General features: G+C 35.0%; 4 protein-coding genes and 1 non-coding gene across 6 annotated transcripts; 3 read left to right on the top strand and 2 right to left on the bottom strand.

The window, feature by feature from the left end:
* Nucleotides 1-9,433: 9,433 nt before the first annotated feature.
* LOC110412653 (RHOMBOID-like protein 1) lies at nucleotides 9,434-13,577 on the bottom strand. The gene is made up of 5 exons (XM_089782918.1): nucleotides 12,815-13,577; nucleotides 11,772-11,935; nucleotides 10,353-10,863; nucleotides 9,877-10,003; nucleotides 9,434-9,691 (listed from the first exon to the last, which is right to left on the bottom strand). Exons 1-3 carry the CDS (start codon nucleotides 13,198-13,200, stop codon nucleotides 10,682-10,684), a joined length of 732 nt encoding a protein of 243 aa, XP_089639044.1. The 5' UTR covers nucleotides 13,201-13,577; the 3' UTR covers nucleotides 9,434-9,691; nucleotides 9,877-10,003; nucleotides 10,353-10,681.
* Nucleotides 13,578-16,867: 3,290 nt separating this feature from the next.
* On the top strand, nucleotides 16,868-19,383 carry LOC110412188 (Exostosin family protein). The gene has a single exon (XM_021422689.1). It carries the CDS (start codon nucleotides 17,061-17,063, stop codon nucleotides 19,152-19,154), a length of 2,094 nt encoding a protein of 697 aa, XP_021278364.1. The 5' UTR covers nucleotides 16,868-17,060; the 3' UTR covers nucleotides 19,155-19,383.
* A 200-nt stretch (nucleotides 19,384-19,583) lies between these two features.
* On the top strand, nucleotides 19,584-19,655 carry TRNAG-UCC (transfer RNA glycine (anticodon UCC)). The gene has a single exon. It is a non-coding gene; the product is annotated as a tRNA-Gly (tRNA).
* A 160-nt stretch (nucleotides 19,656-19,815) lies between these two features.
* LOC110412189 (PGR5-like A protein) lies at nucleotides 19,816-22,503 on the top strand. Of its 2 annotated transcripts, XM_021422690.2 has the most exons (7): nucleotides 19,818-20,208; nucleotides 20,310-20,372; nucleotides 20,470-20,556; nucleotides 20,996-21,233; nucleotides 21,448-21,521; nucleotides 21,697-21,795; nucleotides 22,213-22,503. In XM_021422690.2, the coding sequence occupies exons 1-7, from the start codon at nucleotides 19,984-19,986 to the stop codon at nucleotides 22,297-22,299; spliced, it is 873 nt and encodes a 290-aa protein (XP_021278365.1). In that variant the 5' UTR covers nucleotides 19,818-19,983; the 3' UTR covers nucleotides 22,300-22,503. The 2 variants fall into 2 exon arrangements, with proteins under 2 accessions (XP_021278366.1, XP_021278365.1); XM_021422691.2 differs by lacking the exon at nucleotides 21,697-21,795 and having other exon boundaries at nucleotides 19,816-20,208.
* An 854-nt stretch (nucleotides 22,504-23,357) lies between these two features.
* On the bottom strand, nucleotides 23,358-26,022 carry LOC110412190 (Rab5-interacting family protein). Its single transcript, XM_021422692.2, has 4 exons — nucleotides 25,674-26,022; nucleotides 25,293-25,396; nucleotides 23,898-24,027; nucleotides 23,358-23,783 (listed from the first exon to the last, which is right to left on the bottom strand). Exons 1-4 carry the CDS (start codon nucleotides 25,788-25,790, stop codon nucleotides 23,745-23,747), a joined length of 390 nt encoding a protein of 129 aa, XP_021278367.1. The 5' UTR covers nucleotides 25,791-26,022; the 3' UTR covers nucleotides 23,358-23,744.
* Between the last annotated feature and the right edge of the window lie 169 nt (nucleotides 26,023-26,191).

Below are 26,191 nucleotides of genomic sequence, written 5' to 3'. Positions count from 1 at the left end.
GAAAGGGAGCAAGGGGGTACTTAAAGAGGAGGGTCTAAGGAGGGATAGAGCCCCATTATTCTGAAAAATTCAAACAAATCATCATTAATGTTGCTTTTGTGTGAAACCAAACTATTTTTCTAAATCTATGTAAAAAAAATAAATTAACTACAATCTACACTTACCCTCCAATTACATAAAGCTTATACGGATAAGTTTAGGACTGTTGGCCTTGGCCCTACCTTAGATTAGTAGTCGTAGTAGTAGTAGGACAACCCTTTCCCATTCAATAGGAATTCCTCTCTTTAAGACATTGAGTTGAAATCTGGAAATGGTAAATCTTATTTACCTTTACAATATAAAGCAAAATATTACTCCATTTCTTAGTTGTTCCGCATACACATGCCTCGGCTCTGAATTGTGTGGGGGTGGATGGAGCCACATGATTTGTCACACTCCACCGCACGCAGAGAAATAATTCACCTGGAAACAGGAAAAAGCAACCAGCATAAAACCAAATAACGCTTCCCACATTTTCTTTTCCTTTTTTTTTTTAATCAGCTGACTGAGGGTATGTGACGCCATAATTGAAATTCCATTATTCCCAATGGGCAATGGCAATTCTTGGGAAAGGAAAAATATAAATAGATTTAATTTCATCCCATTTTTCTATTTTCTTTATTATTTACACTGAAATCGAGATTTATTTTCTATAGACTGAGTTTTTGGAGTTAATTCGCATGAAAAAGGGTATAAATAGGTATTAGAAAAGGGTGCAACGGAGAAAAGGTAAAGCAAATAAGGGACGAGTGGAATTGGTTTTAGTTTATGAAAAGGCGAGGCGTGATCAACGGATGTGATTTAAGGACAAGATGGGGGACCCACGAAAGATTTGTATGGTGTATGAGATGGATCAAGGCTAAAACCCACTAAGATTTCCCCCAAAAAAAAACCGGAAGCTCAAATCTTACAAGCTAAACTACAAGACACTGAGGGACCAAAGCATCCAACGTGGGGATTGGGACCCACTTAATCCCGTAATCATCGGGCCATGTAAACCGCCGGACTTTAACTGTAAGTGGGGCACATACACGCAATCTCGAGCCACCCGCGCCCGCACTTGATTTCTACTCTCCACGCCATGTCGTTTTTGATTATCCTTTTAATTGTTTCTTTCGACTAAAACATGCATGTTTGGCTAACAGTTGTGTCAATTCATGCACTTTATTAGGTTTCAAACGCATGAAATAACTTTAATTATTACTTTTTCAAAGAATGTTTTCCGAATTGTATTTCGACGGAAAGATTAAGTTAGGCGTAATTTGAATTCATCAGACTAATCGAAACAAAAATTAATTAATTTATTTTTTAAAATATCCAGGTGAAAGTGTTGACTATGGTTTCATTCAAAATTAAAATCGGATAAAGAAGAGTTTCTACTTATCTATAAGTTGACAATTTAACTTTCTTTTCATGTTTCGAGAAAATTAAAATATTAACGTTTAAGTTTTAGATTGACGTATGAACTAGTTCAATTAGTCATTGTTTAAAGATTCCTAATCTTAAAAGATAAATAAAGATACCTATGTCTTTCAAAGATGGTATGCTTATTGATCAATGTGACAAAGAAAGTCAAAATATGACCTAATTCTAACCTTGTTTTGTTGAATGTACAAGTATTATTCAAACATGCTTTAATTTGTCTACTAATTAACACTCAGGGAAGATATTAATTACCTTACTCAATCTACTAAACATAATTTGTTAACATAGGCCTTCCTATTTAATTAGGAAGGTTAAGTATTTTTCACGACTTTGATAGAAAACTTATTACTAGTTAAATAATAAAATAACAATAAAAATTCTCATCCAAAACTTCTATTAATCAATTTGTAATGATAAATTAAACAATAAAATCAATAAAATTGTACAATTCATATAGTAATATTTGTTATAAATAAAAGACGAGACGTGTGAATTTAAAACAAAATCAAAACACATTGTTTTTGACCAAAAGTCAAATCGTATCCACTATTAGGGTCCTAATCATAAGTTGGCAATGAACCCAAAAAAAGGAAAGGATTGTGATATTCTTTTGACAATTATAAAGAGAAAAAAAAAGAAAAATAGAGTAAAATTAGGCTTTGAACAAACAAATTCAACAAAGAAAACTATACTAGTAGAAGAAAAGAAGTGCAAGGGTAGGCTGTGGGCCAAAATTGTATGGAAAGCGAGGGATGCGTGAAACGCACCGTTCGAGGATGGTGAGCCTTTCATTTGTCGCCATCAGTCCATGAATCTTCCTAATTCCAATTCTCTGCTTACTCCCGCATGTGCATGCCACAAAGCATAAAAAAAATAAAGAAATCTTTCTTTAAAATTTTGGTCGTTACGTGGACCAGTGGGAGGTATCCACGTAATGTACGAAAATATGGAGGGATTTGATGCGACCAGCAGCAGGGGACCCGGCCTGACCTTTGGGATCATGATTGCGTCTGATTTAGAGCGTGCTCACACTCGCAACGTTCCCCCGCCCCATGTGATTGATAATCATTTTTTCTTGATTCATTTGTTTCCTCCAAAAGTGAAAATTGTACACAAAAAGATAAAAAAGGAAATAAAGGAAAGCAATTGCACTTAGATTCTTTATTGACTTCCATTTGTCGAATTTTATATTGATTTATTAATTTAATTAATTTATTGATTGATTTATTTCATAAATGTAATATGTGTTGTATATAAAAATGATTTGATTATAACTAAAATTTCTACTTGTAATGGTAAATTTATATATAAAAAAAGAATCAAATAATTTCATCAAAATCATTGCTACTACCACAAGTTTCAAATCCTCTTTATCTCCAGTGAGACTCCTCTCACACAAATTAAAAAAAAATTAACAGTTACTTCTAAATTCAATTTGGTTGAGATATAAAGTTTGGGTTTGAAGTGCCATTCTTTGTTTGTTCTAAATCTTATTTAAATGTGAACTTATAATTATGTCGACAACATTTGTTTTGGTAAAGAACTAATTCATTTGTCTTAAGTCAAAATGAATATAAAAAGTGTTTGGTGTGGCTACATATCCGCCCTATGTTCTTTGAAATCTTTCTATTTGGCAATTACCGATCTAAAGCATTTTACATGATATGATTCGAAACCCATTTCCCCTTGTTCTCATCTCCAATCTAAGATACGATTAACTTATTAATTACTTTGTTTTTGTTGTTTAGTTTTTGTAATTATATGTTTTCGTGCATTGGATGGATAGCAAAAACTCCATGGACCAACTTCCAAATATCCAATTTTAGATGCCCTAAAAGCTTTGTTTTGTAAATATAAATATGTTATATGGTCTGCAAATCAAGGATTTGACTTGAATTCAGAAAAAAAAAAATTAATTAATTAATTAATCAAATTAAAAATGCAACAATTATTAGCCATAAAACGTTGTTCAAAATTGGTATATATTTTCTAAATCTTTTAGGTCACCTAAAATTCTGTATTTAATATTTGTTTTTGGCTGTAAAACCAAGGAATCCGATAATACTTGGGCATATGCCAATCAATTTTCAACCGGGCCTAAGCAAATTAGGCTGTTCCTAATCTTACACGACCATAGGGTTGCATGCATGCAAACCTTCAATTTCAAGCCTGTTTGTTTATTTTATTTGTTTTTCCAAGTGTAAATACGTGTTGAATTCCAGCATTTCTACCTAAATATTTTGAAATATATGTCTCAACCGTAGACGTTAACTGATAAAGTAGAGAAGGATATAACGTTGATGCAAAGGGTCACTTGCCACTTTGTTTGAGTGGGGAAAATAATGAAGTTTAGGGGGGTCATATATGGGGTCCAAACTGTTTAACTAACATGATTGAATATTTAGGTGGGATTATTTTGGAACATGCTACTTTAGCTGACCTTTGAATTTTTCTTTAATTATGGGAGTCTCTCTCATTCCTCAACCACCAGTGATCAGCTTAATTTCTCTCAGATATGAGGTAAAATGCATGGTCTTTTTGGTCATGTGGGTGCCCTTGGTCTTGGGTTAGTGGCTTTTGCCATTTGCCCAATTGGAATATCTCTTGCGTTAGCTGCATGCATGGAAGGATATATAGATTAAACAATGCCACGTCCCTCTCGATATCCCTTTTGTTTTGGTGCATTGTTCCTTACTCAAGTTCCTGCATTAAAGATAGATGTCGACAGCTCAATCAAAATTTCCCTTTGGAATAAAACTATATACATTCAACTGGACTAATTCGAAAGCATATAGCAACTATCAGCTTACATTCTTTTGTGCTTCTGTACTTTAATACATATGCGGACAGAAGTTTATCTATAAGTATATCTATACGGGTATGTTTTCATATGTGTGGATACGGTTTGGTTTGGATTAGAATCAAGATTCATGTTCATCTTAGCCAATGGAGTTAATGTACGATCACATGGAATGCATTTGGGGTTTCCTTAGAAGATAGATTGAAAAGGGCGGTTTGAGAGGGATAACATAAATCACATTCACATGCTATGTTACATATGAGAAAGAGAAGGAATTAGAAAGGAAAAGGCCATAAAAGCTATTTGGGTTATGGCACAATATGCTTGGCTTGTCTACCAGCTGATGAGAGGTGAGAGAAATGAGTGCATGTGGGCGAGACGAAGGATAACATAACCGTTAGCATGTGGGCTTAAGGGGATTTGGCAGCAAAGGGGACAAGCAAAATTTGCCCCCATGCACCAATCCTTGTCTATTCTCCTTTACTCCCATGTGATCTTCCCCTGTCAAAATAAACCCTTGATGCTTCATCTGATTTTTGTCAAATTTTGATGACTATGACCCACCAGATGTGACCCTTCCCTCAATTTTCAAGATATTCCCCCTCCCCTTGAAAAACCCTCTTGGGTAGGTACCAGCATTTGGGTGTCTCAAGGACTCAAAGTTTACCTGTAAGTCTGAGATTCTTGAAACGGATACTTCTGGACAGAATATTTTTGATATATTTGTAATGATATATGTAAGAAATTATTAAATTATTTTTAATTATTGCAGTTAAAGTAAGAATAGCACTATTTTAACCCGTATTTTTAGAATACTCGTTAATGTCTTAATTTCTATGGTAATAAATTTGACCATTTGAATACTTGCACCAATTTTGAATAAGAAAATTGGAGAGTTTGAAGATCATGTGTACCCGGCTAGGCTAGCTAACAAGAGTAGAAATTCAGGGTGGCTTGCTGGTGCATTGATGAGGCAGAAGACCGCATTATGCAAATGTTGAGGAGTTGGGTTGCAAAAGCCAACCTGAGAGACTGATTTTCTGGAGCAAAGTTTTGCGCTTTTGGAATAAAATGGACAGGGACATAAGGCTTTTTAAAGCCAGTTTGACTCCGGAGAGGGGGGACAGGCTTGTCAGCTAAGTGGATAACTGATGTTAGCTTAATAAAATGGAGGATTCTGTAACCTATCATGGAAATGATAATTTGCCCCATTTTCAATCTTTGTTTATTAACTTTTTTATTCACAAAAGAATAAGATAGATTCCCACCTCTCCCAATGTTGGAACCCCTCATGAGTCATGACTTTCATTGCATGTCTTTATCATTAAGCAACATGTTCAAACTTGTTTAGTTTCAAAGTAAGATTCTGAGAAATGGGTAATGGACATTTTCCTTTTGCTTCAGTTCTGAAATAAAATTGCATGGACAAGATTTGGGGATCAAGGAAACAATGGGAATAGGTCAAATCGGGCAATGATAAATGATGTCCTTCTATTCACAAGGGCCATAAAATTGATTGAAGGGACAGGATCTGAGCTCCCTTTCCTGTTAAAAATCTTTTGGTTATATCCTTCATGACTAGTCACTGCAGCCACACATGCAATAGCTGCAAGCTGTGTCATCTTCTTTGTGGAAATTATTCACACCTTACCTTTAGTCCAAACCCCTTCTTCATATATTCATGGTCACCAAGCCAGGCGAATGTTCCAAATAAGATCATTGCAAGGAATATCTAGTTCATTGATTGAGATGACAAAAACGGGTTTGAGTTTTGACATTTGAAGCCAAATGGATCATGAGGCAACCTAATCTGTTAAGCACTCTATCTAATCCTGTTCTTAATCTGATTTCGTGCCCAGAACAAGGGAATTATGTCATAAATTTTCTTACAAAAACTAGATTGCTTGAAGAACTAGAACCAAACATACCAATGGCTATAATTAAAGGCCAATAATGATCCTTGGGCAATAACTGTACCAAAGCTGGCATGCATGCGATCATCAAGAGCCCTGCCTGGTCTTTGTCAAACCGTTGGTTGGATGTAGGGACCATTTTATTTTTCTTTTTGGCCCCCAAAATCATGCTTTCTATTTTGATGAAACTCTGCATGCCTTAAGGGGATGGTTTTCAGCTTTACGCAATCTCCATGGGGAATAAATTAACAAAGCTTGAAAATTTTCTCAAGCAAGCAAAAAATGGCATCATATCTTTGATCTTTTCTTTGTTCCCCTGTACCCTTAATTCTCCTTTTTCTTTGCAAAGGCCAAAGGTTTGTGATTCTTCTTGCAATAATTTATGGCACTAGATTTTTTTTTTCTCGTATTGTGTAAACGACCAACTACCCTAACAACCAACTTAACTACCTCTCCTAATATTCAAAAGGGCCAAAGATCTCCTTGTCCCCAAAAGCAAAAGAAATATAGAAGGAAAGGAAAAAGCAAGGAATGCAAGAGAGAGAGACACAGAGAGATGATAGCTAGGTAATAAGGGAGGTTGTAAAATTAATTGAAGCCTTTGACGGCCATAATAATAATAAGGGAAGATAACAAATAATACTCAAAACCACCATGACTTTGTAAGACCCTATTCATTTGGAGAAGTTTGGAGTAAATCATGGCCACATATTCCTTTTGTTTGCCATATCCCAACCTAGCTTCCAAGTGAAAACAAATAACTCTACATTCAAGAACGAATCGAAAGTGATGACAAATTATTGATCCGATTTATAATTTTATATGATTATTTTTTAATCATTTTTCATGTAAAATTCTTAATTCCTGATTGTCTACTTTTCTTTTTGAGTAAAAGACATAATTTTGTACCTTGATTGATCTAACAGCTTGGTATGAGGACACTGGTTTGTACATGTCCTTTTCGGCTTTGGGAGCATGGGTAGTACTAGTAGTAGTAGTTGTAGTAGCGGGTACCATGTTCTATGCATAATTTCAATATTGTATGGATAAATCGAAGATTACGTGTCTTAAAGGAAAGAAAGCCACGAGACAATGATATTGGAAAATGTGGTGCATTGTGGCCACTAGTACTTCTTCCTACTCATTTGCCTAGCATTCTCTTCTTGTTTAGGTTCGTTAGGTATATAGAGGGGATGCAAATAAGCAAGAAAGGAAAAAAGTTTTAATCCAAAGGTTAAGTTATAAAAGGCAAATACGGTTATAAACCTAACCATTAGAATAAAAATTTTCCCTACTTGTCATTATTGGAAAAATATTCATATCTATATGGAACTTCTAAGCATTGGATTCTCATCCCAACATTGGGGTTATAAATGGAAATTAATTTTATTAAGAAGTCTAGAATGTATTATATACTTTGCCTAAAAACAAGCAGAGATTCTCTCTTCTCATTTGATGTTTTATTTATTTATTTATTTTTCATAATTTAACTTCACATTTTCAATTTTGTGTTATTACTAAAAGATTCTAATCTTTAATCCCTAAACTATAATTCTAAACCCTAAATCTTGATGTGAAAAATTTAGAAAATACATGACACCAAATGATGAAAGGGACACCAAAGGGAGCATCAAGTGAAAATAGAAGATTTCATATTCAAACTCTGCTGGCCAAGGGTTGGTTTTTCATATGCAAATTCAAAGTTTGCTGAAAGAGTTACGTGTGATTGTAATTCTCTTTCTCATTTATCTCTTGCATTTACTTCTCTTTGCTATTTAATATTTCTCTACTTGTGGCTTTTTATTGGTTGAGAAATGCACAAAAATCAGGTTAAAAACCATAAAACCAAGTTCTAGAGTTATCTATCTAACAATCTTGTCCAATTAATGATAGTAATATTTTGTAGGCTAATTAAGTAAGCTCATAACCAAAAAAAAAAAAACTTGAAATAGTTTTGAAATTGAATATTGGATATATATATATATAGTGAGAGAGCAATTTATTCTGCTCAACTGCTTTTGATTTATGGTAATGAAAGATGAGGCTATTCAATGCCCTTTCACATCTATTTTCTTGTTGAGAAATCCTTCATCAAAAGCTTCACCACCATATCCTAACCAATGCTATATATTAATTCTACCCTAGCCAATGGGAGTAAATGCAACCAATTTTTTTTTGAAACAATGAAAGAGTACAAACAAAGCTTAACCATTAAATTTTCTATGCTAATTGATACTACAGCATTTTTATATTAAAAAAACAAAATATTTTCTCCAAATTCCTCATTTTCTAATATACACATCTGCGTGAAAACCCTTTTTTGTAAATAGATTATTGTTAATGGAGGATGTAAAATCATGGGCCTTTGGGCCTCAAGACTAGCATTAACTTTAAGGTAAATATCAGTCCCAGTCCAACAAATATTATACCAGATGAATGGCCCAAAGAAAGCTAAATATTTATTACAAATCCCAGATTTGTATCCTGAAACTTGTATCAAAAGAGGTTTAAAACTATGACTCATTGGGGCCAAAGTTGGGTTGATGATAGCATTTAATAAATAGTCAGCCCATTTGGTTCTTATATCAATCAGACCGACAAAACAAAACTCTTACCATTGTCATGTTTAAATGTACGAATTCATTCGAAATAAAAAGAAGAGATTCAGCAAAAACAAAAACAAGAAAAAGGAAAAAGAAGAAGAGAAGGAAAAAGCAAGAGCAGGACAAAATTAATGAGGAGAAGAAAATAGTAAGAACTAAGAGGGGAAAGAACAGAAAAAAAGATATATAAAGGTAAATAAAAATATCAAAAAGTTATAATTCCTAAGGCTTAAGCCTTTGGATTCCCAAAGGAACGGCAAGTTTTGGCAAATAATTTAACTATTTCATTGCTTAGCTCCCTAGATTTTGTGTTCCAATCACACACCAACTTTCATGTATGGATACTAAACCTTTATGTAGTTTAGGGTTTAGGGTTTAGCACAGGAATAATATGAACAAACATTGTCCGAAAAATTCTTAGCTAAGGGCAATCTGACAAGCAATTTGAGACAAAGAAACTCTAATGAAAAGAAATGTTTTTCCTTTTCATCTTGTCTGAAAACTAATACCATCCCATGACTGTCTAATACAATTGAGATATCTGAAAGGCCAGAACCTTGATTCTATTGACTACTATTTCAGTTTTATAAACATACTTAGATTTACCTGAGACCTATGAAACATAAGGTATCGATAATGAGTTCTCTAAGAAGTAAAGAGCACTTGTCATTGGAGAAATATTCTCATCTAATAAATTGAAAATGAACATGTAACATGTTCAAAATTAACAACTGCATCGAATCTTATATAATTTTAAAAATAAATCGTATCCTGTACATGCTTGAGGGTCAACTGCAGAGCTTAGAACATAGCTGCTGAACCTGAGAAGAATTTTCATCTGGTAATGCATAGATGTTGCTTTTCCCATTGCTTATACATGTTAAGTTCAGTTGATTCCCAAGCTGGCTTGACTGCAATAAAATTGGTGAATAAAGGAATAACATGTACGTTTCAACAAGTGAACACAGTATATAAATTATGAATGTAGAGCAATAGAAGATATTAGTTGTCAAAATTTTCCAGCCATATGCAGAATCATCGTGAACATACTTAGATTAACATAAAAAGACTAGTTGTAATTTGCAGCTCCACTCACCTCACAATACACTTGTTGTGATTTGCAGCTCCACAATGAGGTTGGAACACAACTCATATAATGACACCAAGAGCAGTGATCATTCATATTAACCCCCCGAAGGAGCAGAACTAGGCCAACAATGTATCTAGAAATAATTACGAAACTGGTGTTAAGATAACATGTCTATTTATATCAAGTTCACATTAAAGCAAGATAAGAATGATGATTAACAATGTCTTCCCTCAACCATTGTGCATCAGCAAAAGTATATTGTTCTCCCATTTGTTCATACGTAGAAACACGGTGTTGTGGGTGTAATAACTGAAGAGACTGAATGAATGGTCACGGAAATCAACTTGAAAGAATAATCCGTTTAAACATCACTCATGTACATTTATGAGGTAATAGCCTATTTCGAACATGAATATGTATGCTTTTATATCTCACATACAAAGTTTCTTGAATCCAAATACAAAAGGATTACAGGCACTTACCCAACAATCAATAGTATCAGAGAGATAACCCACAGGACATACTGGTATGGCTTGTGTTTAGGTTTACGAGAAGGGACAATGTATCCTGGAGGAACATCTTTCTGACTAACATATCCAAACTGGGGGCGAATTAGAAATACAAATCCAAGGAGAAACCCAGAAAGAAATCCCCCAATATGAGCAAAGTTATCCACGTGTGGAAGGATTCCCACTGCTAGATTTATTACGATAATCAAAATGAGAGTCAACAATGCTGCTAACTGCACATAGAAAACTGATATTGTAAGATAATTTGCTCACAGATGTAACAAACTCTAAAGAATGAAATATCAGTAAAATTTACATGCCTTATTTACATATATTGTCCAGTTTGTGATGAGTTCTGAAAGCATGCTTCCAAGTAAACCAAAAAGTGCACCAGAGGCACCAACTGATATACCAGTCTGAAGAAAAAGAGATGACAGCAAACTCCCACCAAAACCAGCAATTAGATAAAGCAAGCCAATTCTCACTGCAGAAAGAGACCAAAGAGAAATTAGGATTAAATATTTTAAACTAGTAAAATAACTTTTCAGTAGGTAAAATTGAAGCAGTTCCAAAAACAAGTTCAGAGGTTCTTTGCCATCCTTTTTGACCCATTATCCTAGAAAAATGCTGATGTCAAGAGACGAGAAGTGAATTTAGAAAGTTTCTAGTTTGTTGGAGCAGTAAAATTCTGCAGGTCAAAGCTATCCCAGAAAGCAAAGCAATAATTGACACTATGTTAACGAAGTAACATATTCCGACTGAAGATCAGAAAGTCTTAAGTGCACACTTCATCTCAGACATGTTTTGAGCTACTCGGCCTCAATTTAACCACCCTAACTGCTATCTATAGCCTCTATCTACTATTTTGGTAAGCATTTCAAAGTCCGAACTCATATGAAACACATATTTAACCACTAGCCTAGGATGTGACCTTTATCAACAGATGCAGAAAGTTCCTTCAACCACTAGGCAGCTGTGCAGACTCTTTCTAGCGAGTGTTTGTCGACAAGGTTTCTTCAAGCAAGTCCTTCATTTCTAAAATTGTGCACTGTGATCCCGCAGAATTTAACTGCAATAATGATCATGATGTTGAATTTTATATTTACAGCTCTGTAGAGCACTTGATATTTTATAAGGCCCCATACGATCACTCTATAATTTTACAGAAATAAATAATAACTGACAATATTCTGACATATGAGGATCTAAGGAAAATGAATTAACAATTCAGCACGGGAACTGGAAGAGCAATTAGTCATTGAAATCTGCCATACACATCTCAATTTTGTAAATCACAACAATTACATGATGTATTCCTTCTTAAGCAGTAAATTCTATACAGGTTCATGTCATCAGTGGTAACAAAGTTTAAGCTAGGAATAAGATGTATACCAAACCCAAATTCCTGCTCAAGCCGAATTCCAATGAATATAAGACTCAACATATTGGCAAGTATGTGGAAAACCCCAGCATGCAACCATATACAAGCAAGCAGGCGCCATGCCTGATGTCCATGGACAACTTTAGACACTTCTAAAGCACCCATTTTCTCTAATCTGAAGAAACAAAAACATAACAGGACAGGTCAGCAATGAACCAGTAATTTGCAACTGTAACAATGATATACAAATACTGAAATACATTTTCATAGCCAAAACCGTGTGTATATATATATATATATATATAGATATATTTTTTTGAAAGGCAAGCTAAAACCGTATATAAACCAAACTCAAGGATGACTTCGAAAAACAATTTTCTGAAAAGCAGCCTACAAGTAGATACTCAACAACTTTGGGATAATTAAAGAAAAAGCATCCAAAGAAATCTTGGTTATTATATAATCTTCCAAGAAGACACCTAAAGTAGAACTTGTAACAACTGGTAGCACCCAGGTATCATTTCTTCCCAAAAGTGGTCTATGAATCATGACTGACCTTACATTTTATATATTAATCTCCATAAATGCACTCTGCCCAGTTTGTGGAATTGCCAGCCAGATTAGGCTGTCCAAATTGTTTTGTTATCACTTTAAATTTGCCAAGATCATTCTCTACAAGCAAAATTAATGATCATTCCAGCACCAACTAATGTCAAAATTTTCCATGCAACTGATTTTCTGTGAGTTAAGTTTACATATTCCACCTCAAGACCATGATTTCATCTCCAATATCATTTGCTACGTTACCAAACATGAACCAACAAATAAGCAATGCAGAAACATCATAAAAGATGAAAAATTTTTAAACAATCCCAACCCCCCAAAATAAGAAACAACAAAACAGAAGTAAATATTGCAGCAAACTTTACCAATCAAAATTTCTATCAAACAAAAAAAATCCCCAAAAACTATAAAACCTTATATCTTTCTAAAAGATATCCTAAAATAACATAGACAAATATATGCATTGAGAGAGAGAGAGAGAGAGGCTTACGTAGAAGAAGAAGGACCAAGAAGAGGATTCTCTTTGAAAGGCTGAAAAGAAAACCTTCCCAAGAATTCTGCCACACAAGAAACCGAGTTCTTGGGGCAATCATTAATGAACATGGTAATTACAAAAACGACAATATTAGCCAAAACAAAGCCTGGAACCATCCAAGGCACCCACTTTTTGAATGGCTTTTCAATCAACCCTTGTACCTGCTGCCCTTGCCCGTGCATCTGGCTCTGCTGATGCTGCCTCCGCTGTCCATCAGGTAGCGGTGATGACGTGGATGGCTGCGATGATGATGTGGCATGACCTGGTCCCACCGGATGCACTACATTGTCTCCTTTCCTGGGTTTCGTCACCTTGATTTGAATCCCAGAATCCATCCCCATCTACCAAAAAAAAAAACCACCCTTTTCTTCACTTCAGAAAAAAATCAGAGCCAAAGAGGAGAAAACATATGGGGATTTCCCTTTTCACACTTTCCGGGTACTTGTGTTTGGTTTTTAGTTAAGGAATGAACCAAAGACAAGAAAAAAAACATACAGGGGTTCCCTCTATGGAAATAAATTAATGTTGTTCTACGATTCTGGAATGTCAATCTCCTTTTTTCTTTTTTTTTTTGTAAGCCTTGCTTGGTTTCCTGATATTACACGGATTCTCTCTCTTCTCTTCCTATCTCCGTGTGTAGACAAAGCTTCGCGTTTGCTGCCGCTGCTGCTTCTTGTTTTTATGGGATGGGGTCTGCTTTTGTTTTGTTTTGTTTTTGCTGTCCTATTTTTAATGTAATTGGAGGTTTTGAAGTTAGGTTTCGATTAATTTGATTTAGTTATATCAATTATCAATAAGTTCGGTTTTCAAATTTTGATTATTTTGATCAGATTGATTTGATTTTCAATGAGTAAATTTTTTAACTAAATCGATTACAAAGTTTTACTTGATTTAATAAAAATTTTAAATATAATATATATTAATATGTTATATTTTTTAAATATAAATTTATTAAAATTATTACTGAATTTGCTAAAAAAAGTTGAAATTTACATTTATATTTATTATATTAAAATTTGCTAAAAATGTTGTTAAAATTTGCTCGAATTCAATATTTCAAAACCAATCGAGCTGATCAAAATAGTTTGATTTTTGTTAAGTATGTTTAATTTTTTAAAAAAGTAAATTTAATTTTTTTAATTTTTAAAATGTTAATATTGACCCAACTATTTATACACCCTTATTTGAAGCTGTATAATTAGGTTTAGATTTTTAATTTTTCAAATGATTTTTTTCCTTTTTTTTATTTGAACATAATTAAAATAAAATGATCCAAAATACACCTTTTCATAGGTTGGTGACTCAGGCATCAAGTCTAATTTAAGTCTAGACGAGTTTTAAATATAATTTTTTTAAATTCAATTTAATCAGATTGTTATTATATCTAAGAAAATTATTTAATTTTATAATATATTTGAAAATATTAAAAATTGTAATTAAAAAATACATTTATATTTTAATAATAAATTTAAATTACATTAACTTAAATAGATGAGCCAAGTTGAATATTGAACAGAAAAGATGTCAACTAATCTAATCCGATTCATTTACATTTTTAATACAAAGAGTCGTGCCATTTTCAAAAATAAAATTATTCGATTTTTAATTAATAATTAACAAATATAGAATTCCTTTTGTAATTTTTTTAAATATAGATATAGAATTCATTAAACCAGAAACATTTTGTAGTATAATGTGCTAAAGTTATTTAATGATGCATGAACATATTTTTTTCTATTTTTTGAAAAAAATAGGAATATATGCAACATGTAAATACATAAAAATCATTTACAAACAAAATAAAAAACATTATTTTAAACACGTACACGTGTAAAGTGCAAGTAATGGAGAATGCATTATTGTAGACATAAGACAGATTCTGCTGCACAGATTAGAAGATCTAAGATTTGATTTTGTAATCTTATGATTTTATTTTATTTTTTAATTTCAAAATCATTGCATATAATATAGTTTATGATTGATTACAACGTGTAAGATCAAATTAATGAGGCTATGATAATTTTGGTAAGATGATTGGTCTTGAATTAATTTAATGAGATCCAATGTGAGTTAATTAAGGTATATTTCTGGCAATTAAATTTTACATTAAGTGCTCAGATTTTCAAAGTTAATTAAACGATGGAAACAAATTTAAAAAAAAGAAATAAATAATTAATATACTCTAGTATAGGAATGGAATATGTGCTTGCATTTTTCTGTACGATGTTGATTTCCACAAGAGAAAGCAAAGGGAAAGTGGACAGATGAAGAGAGCATAACTTTGAAACTGTCCAAAGAAAATTGAATTAATAAGTGATTGGGTTCTGTTCTGTTTCTAAGCACAAAAATCTTTGGAGATGATCCCAAGTTCGACACTTGTCGGGACATTGTGCTTCGGGGTCTTAATTCAATAAAGTTAACAAACAGATTCAAGGCAGAAACACCCCAACCTAATGGCAATAACAAACAAACGCTAATAAACAGGGGTTTGGTGTCGGAGGCTCTCAGATACTAAAAAATAAAAATAAAAATGTCACATCAATTAAATTAAACATTATAAAAATTTAAATATAAAAAATTTATTTTATTATCAATTAATTTTAAATTTTAAATTTATTTTTAAAAATTAATATAATATTATAAAATATTTTATTCTTGTTGATTAATTTTTTTATAATTTATATCGTGTGATAAATTCACTTGTTATCCCTAATATTTTAACCTGTCTCCTTCCTCGACAAATTTTACTCCAAAAAAAAACATAAATTCTAGAAGAAAAAAAAAACTGTATGATTGTACTAATACGTAACTTTTGGAGAAAGTTGACTTCACAAGAAGGAAACGGCACTTCACTATTTTCCACGAGAAATACTGATGGGCTTGCTTGACTGATGGCTTGGTGAAGAGTCTGAAGAATTGTTTATGTAATTGACAAGCACTTGAACCTGATGGAAGGAGTAGATAAGCCCAAAGGATTGACGGCTAAGCATTCTCTTTTGCAAAATTGGGGGGCCCTTTACCCCAAATCTAGCAAGTTTGATGTTTGTCTAGAGTTGTTGGCAGATGGAGTTAGTTTACTTTCATTTTCATCAAAAAAATCCATGCAAACTAAAGTATTGCTTTAAAGTGAATATGGTTTAAGAATTATTTAAGCATGGAATAGTTGTTGTCACCTTTCAAATCCTTTGTTTCCCTTAACCTTAATATACACAATTGTTTTAAATAAATGTAATTTAGTAAATATACTAAAATTTAAAAGCAAAAGCTATATAAATTTGGTGATTGTATTGAGAATTTATGATCAAATGCAATGTTTGTTCAGAAAATAGAACTCTTGTCAATGGAAATGATGGAAACTGTATTCAAATAGTATAGAGATCATCCAAGTATGTAGTGGAACACTTACCCAAATAAATTTATAGAATATGCATTTGACTTCAAATTTGGGGCCACCAGGATTGGATTGAGTGTACACTGATTCAATGGTTCCTTTCCAGGAAGTTGGTCCAATCAATACCAACACCAAGGTCCTTATGGTTATAAGCCTAAAGGCAGCCAGGCAGGCCACTAGCCTCAATATGTTTCTTCCTCACTGGGCTAGCTAACCCGAGGTTGTCTGTTGGAATTCTTCATTTTAACAGAAAGAAGCACAAGCCATTTAAGCATGAGCAATTAAAGATTTGGCTAGGGATTACCATTAAGGTAATCTCTCATCAGTCAGCAAGTACATTAATGGCTAGCGATTACAGGAAGGCTTATTAGTCAATAAATACAAGCTTTGATCACTGGACTATTTGCTCTCAGACTTGATCAATGACCTTCTGATTAATGATCGAACGGTAGCATATCAGCCCTCAGTTTTCTTTTCATGGGGTTGATCTCATTTAATTAAGCCCCACTGGCAATAAAGCTAACTGATTTTCTCTATACCCGGAAAATGGTATGTATATATAGAAGTTTTCCTTTAATAACATGTAATTCAATGCACCAAAATCTTGAATGGTTCAAACAGCTATTCTCTCTCATTCCCTGGTAAAAAATTCCTCCATTGCTTTTCAAGCAAACCTTGTATGACTTTCCAGATTCTTTTACCCTATTAGCCTTCTTTCCTTCTGTCTATGTTTTCCCTCTGTTTTCTTAACACAATCTCCTAGCTTTGTATATTCTATATGTATAAAGACGCTTCTGCTTGAATCATAGAATGAGCAGTGAAGCGTTGATGGAGAAACCAATGAGTGGAAAGTGCCGCTGCCGACACCAATCCTGGTACCTTGTTTTGATCTCTTTTCTTTTATGGTTTACATTGTTTTACTTGTATTCTTCGTCTATAACGTTTGGCAAGAACGGAGATAGTTTCTTAGGCAACAACCATACGGATTTTGTAGAGTCATCTGAGTCTTTTCATGATGTTGCTAGACAAGAAACAGGAGATTCTACTGATGTTACAGATGTCAGTGGTGGAGATAATGTGGAAGAGGCCAGTAATGAACCAGAAAAAGAGCCAAAGCCAATGAGTTTTTCCGTTGATGGGGCTGAAAATGTTGATCAGGTATTGGCTTTGGACAAAGATTTGGAAGCTGACAACCAAACAATGGCTGAAGAGAATGAAACTGAATCTGTGGATATATTTTCTGGCAAAGAAAATGGAGATGATCAATTAAGTATTGAAGCAGTTAATACCAGGGATGAGGATAATAAACCTTTTGATCCATCTTCAATGGAAGAAAAAGGAACGGAAGAAGTGGCCAAACAAAAGGGAACTGAGAGTGTTTCCGAACTACAAAGAGAAGAGAATGAAGATCAACCTGTTGACTCATTTCCCATTGTCAAGAGCAAAAGGGAAAGGGCCAAGCCTTCCAGGGGAAGAAATGGGAATAAACCTGCTGATTCCTCTCCAGTCGTGGAGAAAAGAATAGAAAACGTTGCTGTGGAAATACCAAGAAGACAAAATGTGCTAAGAGCTAAATCTGATTCTTCTTCCTGTTCCGGGCGATACATATATATTCATGATCTCCCCAGGAAATTCAATGAAGACTTACTAGACAACTGCCGGTCACTTAGTTTCTGGACAGATATGTGTGAGTGCGCATCGAACCTTGGCCTAGGTGCCACTCTTCCAAGTAATGAAAAGCTTTACTCAAGAACAGGCTGGTTTGCTACAAACCAATTCTTATTAGAAGTCATTTTCCACAACAGAATGAAGCAGTACAAGTGCTTAACTAAAGATCCATCTGTCGCTTCAGCAATCTATGTTCCATACTATGCTGGCCTTGATGTTGGTCGCTACCTTTGGGATCCTGATGGGTTTATGAGAGACTATGATGCAGTTAATCTTGTCAAGTGGCTCGCTGCAAGACCTGAATGGAAAAAAATGTGGGGTCGAGACCATTTCCTGGTAGCAGGAAGAATTAATTGGGATTTCAGGAGAGATCCCAAAAACGAGTCTGATTGGGGCAATGAGCTTCTGAATTTTCCTGAATCAAAGAATATGACAATGTTGGTAATTGAGTCAAGTCCATGGAACAACAATGACTTCGCGATACCATATCCGACATATTTTCATCCTTCAAGAGATGATGACGTGTTTCAATGGCAGAACAGAATGAGAAGACAGAAAAGGCGATTCTTGTTCTCTTTCGCGGGTGCACGAAGGCCTAATCTCCATGAGTCTATCCGCAATGAAATTATTGATCAGTGCCTAGCTTCAAGAAGGAAATGCAGGTTCCTTGAATGTGATAAAAGCCAGAAGTGCCACAAGCCAGTTTATTTGATGAAGTTGTTTCAAAGTTCTGTGTTCTGTTTACAGCCTCCAGGGGATTCCTACACCAGGAGGTCAATATTTGATTCAATTTTGGCTGGTTGCATTCCAGTTTTCTTCCATCCAGGTTCAGCTTATGTTCAATATATATGGCATTTCCCCAAGGATTATACCAAATACTCCGTGCTGATACCGGCAAATGATGTGAAATCTGGGAACGCCAACATTGAAAGAATACTGCAACGAATCCCGAGAGAGAAAAGAGTAGCTATGAGGGAGGAGGTTATAAGGTTGATTCCAAAGGTGATATATGCAGACCCCTCATCAAGATTGGGGACTATCGAAGATGCATTTGATCTCACAATTAAAGGAGTTCTTGACAGAGTTGAGACGGTGAGGAACCAAATGAGAGATGGGCAACCAGTGAATTCCGAATTTGATGAACAAGAGTCTTGGAAGTATTTCACATTTGGGAAACTAGGGGTCCATGAATGGGACCCCTTTTTTTCAAGCAAACTTGGGAAACCTGGCACATGAATATGATAAAGAGGGGGGCGGGGTTCCATGAATGTCAAGTTAGGGACAAGTATTAGCAAAAGAACTAGAGGAAGAAACAAAGAGGTTTTTGTTTTGTTGTAGTTGTAAATACTATATCAATTTAGAATACGTTCTTGAAAGTGTTTCTGTGGTTGTCTTTTGCAATGAGTAGTGACTTTTCGGTAGGTTCTCTTCCATTGATGCATGATTGTGTATTTGCTTAACAAGTAACAGCAATTTTGGATTTACACGTTTATGGTAATCTTATCACTAAGGCACAATCAGGTGAAAGTGACAGAAGGAAAATTCATCCTTGTTTCAATTAATTGCCACTATCACTTTCAAGACCTTCAATGGTTCTTTGTAATAAAAAAAAGGACGGATAAAAGAACCTTCGATAGACCGAAATGGAGCACCATTGTCAAGCCAGCGTTAGTAGTCCAACGGTTAGGATAATTGCCTTCCAAGCAATAGATCCGGGTTCGACTCCCGGCTGACGCACGTGTCTTTTCCTGTCAGTTATTCTTGTTTTGTCTTTTACTTTGGCAGAGGAACCAATCAGCAAAGAGGAAAAATCAGGCGGAAGGCCCAGAACCCACCAACCAGATATTTACGCGCCCAAAAACGAATCACAACCTCAAAGCCGGGGCATTCTCGTCACAATCCTCATCAACCTATTTAAGCCAAATCCCCCAAACCCCCAATGCTCCAAAATCAAATCATTCGATTTTCCCTTTTTCTGGCCACAAAATCATTTCCTCCACGCCAAATGTTCGCTTCGCCACGGCAGTGGTAGCAGTGCAGCCATTTGTCTTTTCTTCTATGGTTCATGGCCGGCACGTGCCACTCCATTAGACCTCATGTGATTGGATCCACCGGAAAGCTACCCTCATCCACGACTTCCCGGACAAAGCCTCCGTTCTCGGTTCGGGTCTCGGGTTTCTCTGCCAAGAGCCAGGGGTTACCCACCGCCAAGGATGAAGCTCCGTCTTGCATATTCGTTGGCCCTATCGAAACCGCTAGTCAAGAAACCTTAGAAGCCCTCTATCGCCAAGTAAGAAACTTTATTACTTTCCCTAATTTTTATTTTATAAATTAACCAAAATTTTAATCGAATTAATTAAAAGTCTTTTTTTTTTTTTTGGAAATGATCAGGCACGGGATTCTTATTACAGTGGGGAGCCTTTGATAGTTGATGACATGTTTGATAGAGTAGAGGTAACTACATGTAAATCTTTAATCTTTTATGAGTTAGTGATTTTTCTTTTATAATGTAATTTTCACTGATATATAGTAAATGAATTTTTTAATACAGTTAAAGCTACGTTGGTATGGTTCAAAATCCGTTGTTAAGTACCCTCGTTGCAGTATCAGGCGACATTCGACTTATGCAGATGCAGAGGTAATTCTCTTTAGGATCATTTTTTTTTTTTGGCAAATCATTGTTGTCTGGTTTTTATGTTCTGTTCAGTGCTTTATCTATGTCCCACTTCAGCTGTAGGTTCAACAGACCAGGATGCAGCATGTTATTAGGAATTAGTTGTAATCATGTTTGTATAATTGAGTCTTCAACTGAATAAAAATAAGAAGTAAACCCATTAATACTGACATGTATATGACAAATTTTAATGACATGTTACACCCTGATTAGTTTGGCTTACAGCTGTTGTGGTAGTAAGGTCTTATACACTAATTTCTCTATATGCGAGATCTGTTGGCAAATTTTATTTTTTGATCCATTGTATGGTTATGTTGTGTTGGAAATTGGCAGTGGGAGGAACGGTACGTTCTCTGTTTATACTTTCTCTGGTTGAATATTGAGCATTCTGGATGTAGGGCAGGAAGATATATCTCAAGTGTTGGCGTTAGCAAGCATATGGATCCTGATTCTTGCAGTTGGCTCTACATTTTGTCTTGTGCCTCTCATTTACACCATTAGTCTAGCGTATCGAGATCCATTCAGTTCGGATTTTTCCTATGGAAGTCAAGCATCGAACTTTGAGTATCTTGCCACTGTTAATGGCATTCTCTTTGTGGCCATTGGGTCAGTGATTGGCTATTCGCTTGCATCAGCTGCTGGTGAGACTCTAACAAAGGGATATTTATTTTGCTTTTAACTATCCACACAATGAAGTGTATTATAAAATCTTTAATAAGAGGCTTTGAGCTAGCATATTGGTTTGTAATGTTGAATAATTTCAGTTGGGTTGGGTTGTTGGGCACTTAAATCTCATTTTATTGGAGAATTTTGTTCTACTGACCCAAGAATTGTACTAAATTTTACTTTTTCCAGTTCGGGTGCTTCAAAGACTATGGAGGAAGGACTTGGTAGCACTGAAGGGGGCATGCCCAAATTGTGGGGAGGAGGTGAGTCCTAACAATTGTCTTCTTGCATTTGTTTTATGTCTCAGAGCGACAACGGTGCTATATTCTTCTTCTCTCCTCAACTTATCTCTAGACCTAGACATTGGATCTTCTCCTACAAACATAACCATTATTAGGCTTCCAGTCAGTCTTAATTGATTTTAGCAATTGCCTGTAGGTATTTGCATTTCTCAAATCAGATAAATTCAGTGACTCTCCCCATAGAGCAGATTGTCATGTCTGTGAATGCACTCTAGAATTTCGTGCCAAGGCTGAGGTAATGTAATTCATACCTGGATAGTGTTTCCTTATCAGTTTGCTTCTTTTCCTTTTCTTTAGCTCATTTAAATGAGGACCTAAGAAGGTAGTCAAGCTTTAGGAAGAGAAATGTGTGAGCTATTATTTCATTCTAGGTGATTTCATATCTCTTGATGTTTGCTGAGTAATGCCTTCATTGAATATGCTCCACTATCATCACATTTGTAGTTTCAGTGGATTCAATTCTATGTTCCATAGTTTTTCTCAGTGTTTATCAAAGGCTTGAATCATCATCCGATTTTGTTCTCTGTGTACCATTTATGTATAATAAATTACTCTGTACAAGGAATAGGAATGACGGGAAAACTATTCAGTTACTTTCCAGCACATGTTAGTAGGTTTTTTGTTGACACTGTTGATGATTGTCATTTTGCAGCAATCTGTTTCGAGAGTAGGGAGAAGATGGGTATATGGCCGAGTATACCTTGTCTCAAGAAGAGGCAGAAATCGGAGGTGGATGTGAGCCGTCTACAAACCGTACGCGAGTCATCACAACTGTTAATAGCAGCATGATTCTTTCCTCTTTGATTTTCACTCTCTTTTTGAGGGACAAAATAAAAGGATCTCGGTAGAAGTTTTTGTTACAACAGAATAGACTGCAGGACTTCTTATACTGTAGAATTAACTGATGGGACTCTTGAAATTAAATGTGAAGCAGACTTTAGTATCTTCCTTTGAAAAAGTTAATTAGTTATCTTTTGCCTTTGAACAATGCTATCGTCATGCAGAAGAGCAGCCTTTCGTGCGATTGATGTCTTTGGCTCCGAAGTAGGGAAGCATCGAGCTTCTCCATGAAAATTTTCTAGTTGCAACACACTTGAGAAACAAATCGACAAAATCTTGTAGCCTGGCAAAGTAGCATGACAGCCCCGGTCTAGATCATGCACCTCCCAGCAAGATTGAATCGGAGCAATTCGTGGCACAGCCGCAAGATATCCACTCTAATCCTATTCATGGCGTCAGTCTCCCATATCCCAATATCTGAACTGAATTTTAAGAAGAAATCATACAACACTGACTTGAGGGGTTTCCTAGTCACTATTTTAAAGTTCCCATGGTTATCCCATGTCCAAACACTGAAAAACATGCTTGATTTAGTCGTCTACTTTGGGTCACATTTTGCAAAAACTCAAGTGCAAATTGACTCTGCACACTTCCGTAGACTATATTGACATAATATCCATGGGTTATCCATCATCTTTAAGAATGACTGGTGATAAAAGATTGAAAATAGCAATGCCTTGTAAGGAGATAAAAAGGAAATGAGAGAGAAAAAGAAACAGAAAACTTGATTTCATGCATCTAGGACAATTCGTATATAAGACAAACTGCATAAATTCCATGCACCCCCAGTCCCAATAGGGCAGCCTTGACACAATAATTGAGTAACACATCATGTCTTGGAACCACAAGTAATGCCTATGGAAGAATTCACAAACAGGCAACCATGGAGAGGCCAAGAAACCCCCTACCCGACCTTCCCCTCTTTCAAGAAAAAATAATACTTCAAACAAAATAATATTTAGCTGCCAAAAACCACACAATTTAGCACTGATATTATATCAACCAGAAAGTTTGCTGGCAATAGATTATTTAAAGCAAGAAAAACAGTGTTTTGATTAGCATCGGGTGCATGTACCACATACTGCTACATTCTGTGGGATGTTTATGGGAAGGTAACACTGAAATCAAACATGCAAATACCATGACTAAAACCTAGACTGATGATCTGCAAACTCAAAATGTTGCACAATGAAATGTAAAAAGTAATATCTATTGGAATTTCTCAAGTAAGAAAGTTTCTCATTGTTTTCAGAGAAAAAATGAATGGTTCCTCATCTAACAGGATCAAAGTCTTGAAATGTGACTTAGAAACAGAGAGCAGCCAAATTGATGGCACAAAGCATATCAAAAGTGGGCCAAGCTGTATACCAGAATCCATGCCAACTGAACAGAAAAAGGGGGTTTCGTTAGCTATAAACATGGGAAAAGCTCCCTTTTGGAATATTTTGCAATTCTGCATTTGAACATGAATGAAATAATAAGAAGTTACGTAAGTACCAGAAACAGAGTTATTGAAGCAAAAAGCCCTTCCTGGAGAAGGGCTGCATGACCGCCAAATTCTTCTTCATCAATCTTTAGTATCATAGCGTAATAACCATATATAATCCCAGTGGATATTGCCAGAAAACTGCAAACCAATATAAACACCAAACGATTTACTAAAAGTTTAGCACAGAAATATAAGAAACATATAACAGGACAACGGAAATCCTTCTGATATTTGCTTATTGAATGAATTGTTCATAAGCATGAGGTGGACATCAAGACATTCAGCTTAGAGGAAGTTGGCTGCACAAATCCCTAATTAAATACAGGAAAACTAGAAAACTGATGTGCTAGTTTTAAAATGGCTGAAACCAATATACTGGATGGTGACATACACATTTCATGCTCCATAAATGCAAGTAGAAATCTTATCTGTTTAACTCATCAATTCTAAAACACCAGTAGTAGATAGTATATTTAAAATTGTCAATATAGCCTAGGAAAACTACATCAAATAGAAGTAGTGGCATGTGTCGCGAGTTCATTACCCTCTCCCTAAAAGGCTAACTTATTAAGGTGTGCAGCGCCCATACTTATAAGCCCAAGACCTCCCTTACCTATCCAATGTCGGATTCTGTAACATTATCTCCCACCTGAATCCATGATGCACTCATTGGCAGTCAGATCGCCCTGCCCGCTCCACTCATTAGAGCGCTTGGCATGACATCGAAGTCAGGTCTAGGTTGGCTTTAATACCACTTTGTCAAGGAGCATTACCCTCTCCTCCAAAGGCTAACCTATTGGGGTGTGCAACACCCACAGTTATAAGCTCAAGACTCCATTACCCATCCAATGTTAGATTCCGTAGCACATGCACATGCATATGGACATGTCCAGCCTTAAATTTTAGATAGAAAACAGAGATGTACGAAGAGGCTCCATCAATGTAGCAAAATGCACCACTAGATTTAGTAATAACCAGAAACCCAAAAATTATCTCCTAAAATACAATCTGCTCTAGTTTTTATGCACAAATTTAAATCATCATGCATTATCTGAGCCACCCTGAGAGCTAAAGAAAATGTTAGAATCCCTAGATATGTACAAGCCAATCCCTTTAGGATTAAAGGTAATTCTATCATTAGCCAATCTACAACTTTCTCAAACTTTGATCACTGTATGTCAACAAGAAGTGTCCCATCTAATTACACCAGCGTAAACTCCAAAACCCCCTTCCTTTTTTAGAATTAGCAATAAACCATCACAGCAGCATTCCTTAGAGGTCACATCAGAATACGGCATCTAAATAACTAGTGAACTAACCAAACTTGGAACAGATTCAACAATCCAATACGAATCCCAAACACGGCAATTTACTAATGCATGCAACAGAATTTAAAAACTTACATGAAGATCCAAATGCCTCCAACGACAGGGATTGCACCCCATAATAAACCACAAAAAAGAGCTACAACTTGTCGAATCCAATGCAATACATCTCCTAATTGATCCTGCTCCAAAAATCAACCAAGCCCATCATCAATTTCTTTTCTTTCAAAGTTCACCCAATTCAATAACAGTCATGATCATCTTACTTAAACCCCATTTAGAAGGGAAAAAAATCCCGTTAAATTAAACTACTTCTAGAACTGAATTAGCTCAATTAAGAGCATAATTAAAGTAAAAATAACTGCAATCACAGTTAGTGTTTCACCATAATTATTAGTAACTTTCAATTAAAGTCAACAAAATCAACGATAAAACCAATTAAAAAAAATAAGGATTTACCTTGTCCCAAGAAGCTTCCGGATCTAATAACTTGGCGAATTTGAACGGAGAAAAGTGACCGTTTTCGTGTTGCTGATGTTGCTGTGCATTCAATTTAACCGATTTCGTTTCTTTCATAGTCAATTTTGATTGAATTTTTGAAAGAACTCTTTCCGAGTTGAAAATGATAAGTAGAAGAGAGAATTTCAATCAATTTTCGAATTTAATTTGGGGATAGGGTTTTAAAGCCTAGGAATATTTGAAAAAAAATCGAAATTCTTTGATGTAGATCTAAAATGCACTTGAATTGGATGTCTGAAGAAGAAGAAGAAGAAGAAGATTATCATTTTTATTATTTTTTATTTTTTTAATAGAATTATACAACTTGTCTCAGTGCAGTGCACGTGATGCAATCACTGTTTCATGAGATTAGCTTTAATAAAAAAATTTTAAAATTATTATCCTCAGATAATCAAATTATAGATGGCTTTTATCTTTTTCTTTTTTTCACTTTTTTTTCCTTTGTGATAAAAATACAT

Source organism: Theobroma umbraticum, unplaced genomic scaffold (assembly GCF_002168275.2).
Source record: "Theobroma umbraticum cultivar Fairchild unplaced genomic scaffold, ASM216827v3 scaffold_95.0, whole genome shotgun sequence".
Classification (NCBI taxonomy): Eukaryota; Viridiplantae; Streptophyta; class Magnoliopsida; order Malvales; family Malvaceae; genus Theobroma; species Theobroma umbraticum.
This window is presented reverse-complemented; position numbering and strand designations above follow the sequence as displayed.

Excerpts from the sequence above, each read along its gene's own strand:
- LOC110412653 (XM_089782918.1), bottom strand. The coding sequence starts at position 13,200 with ATGGGGATGGATTCTGGGATTCAAATCAAGGTGACGAAACCCAGGAAA. Across the intron at positions 11,936-12,814 it reads CTTGGTCCTTCTTCTTCTAC|ATTAGAGAAAATGGGTGCTT; the intron begins GTAAGCCTCTCT and ends TTGTTTCTTCAG. Across the intron at positions 10,864-11,771 it reads TGAGCAGGAATTTGGGTTTG|TGAGAATTGGCTTGCTTTAT; the intron begins GTATACATCTTA and ends CTCTTTCTGCAG.
- LOC110412188 (XM_021422689.1), top strand. The coding sequence starts at position 17,061 with ATGAGCAGTGAAGCGTTGATGGAGAAACCAATGAGTGGAAAGTGCCGC.
- LOC110412189 (XM_021422690.2), top strand. The coding sequence starts at position 19,984 with ATGGCCGGCACGTGCCACTCCATTAGACCTCATGTGATTGGATCCACC. Across the intron at positions 20,373-20,469 it reads ACATGTTTGATAGAGTAGAG|TTAAAGCTACGTTGGTATGG; the intron begins GTAACTACATGT and ends TTTTTAATACAG. Across the intron at positions 20,557-20,995 it reads CGACTTATGCAGATGCAGAG|GAAGATATATCTCAAGTGTT; the intron begins GTAATTCTCTTT and ends GATGTAGGGCAG.
- LOC110412190 (XM_021422692.2), bottom strand. The coding sequence starts at position 25,790 with ATGAAAGAAACGAAATCGGTTAAATTGAATGCACAGCAACATCAGCAA. Across the intron at positions 25,397-25,673 it reads CGGAAGCTTCTTGGGACAAG|GATCAATTAGGAGATGTATT; the intron begins GTAAATCCTTAT and ends TTTTTGGAGCAG. Across the intron at positions 23,784-23,897 it reads CTTCAATAACTCTGTTTCTG|TTGGCATGGATTCTGGTATA; the intron begins GTACTTACGTAA and ends TTTTCTGTTCAG.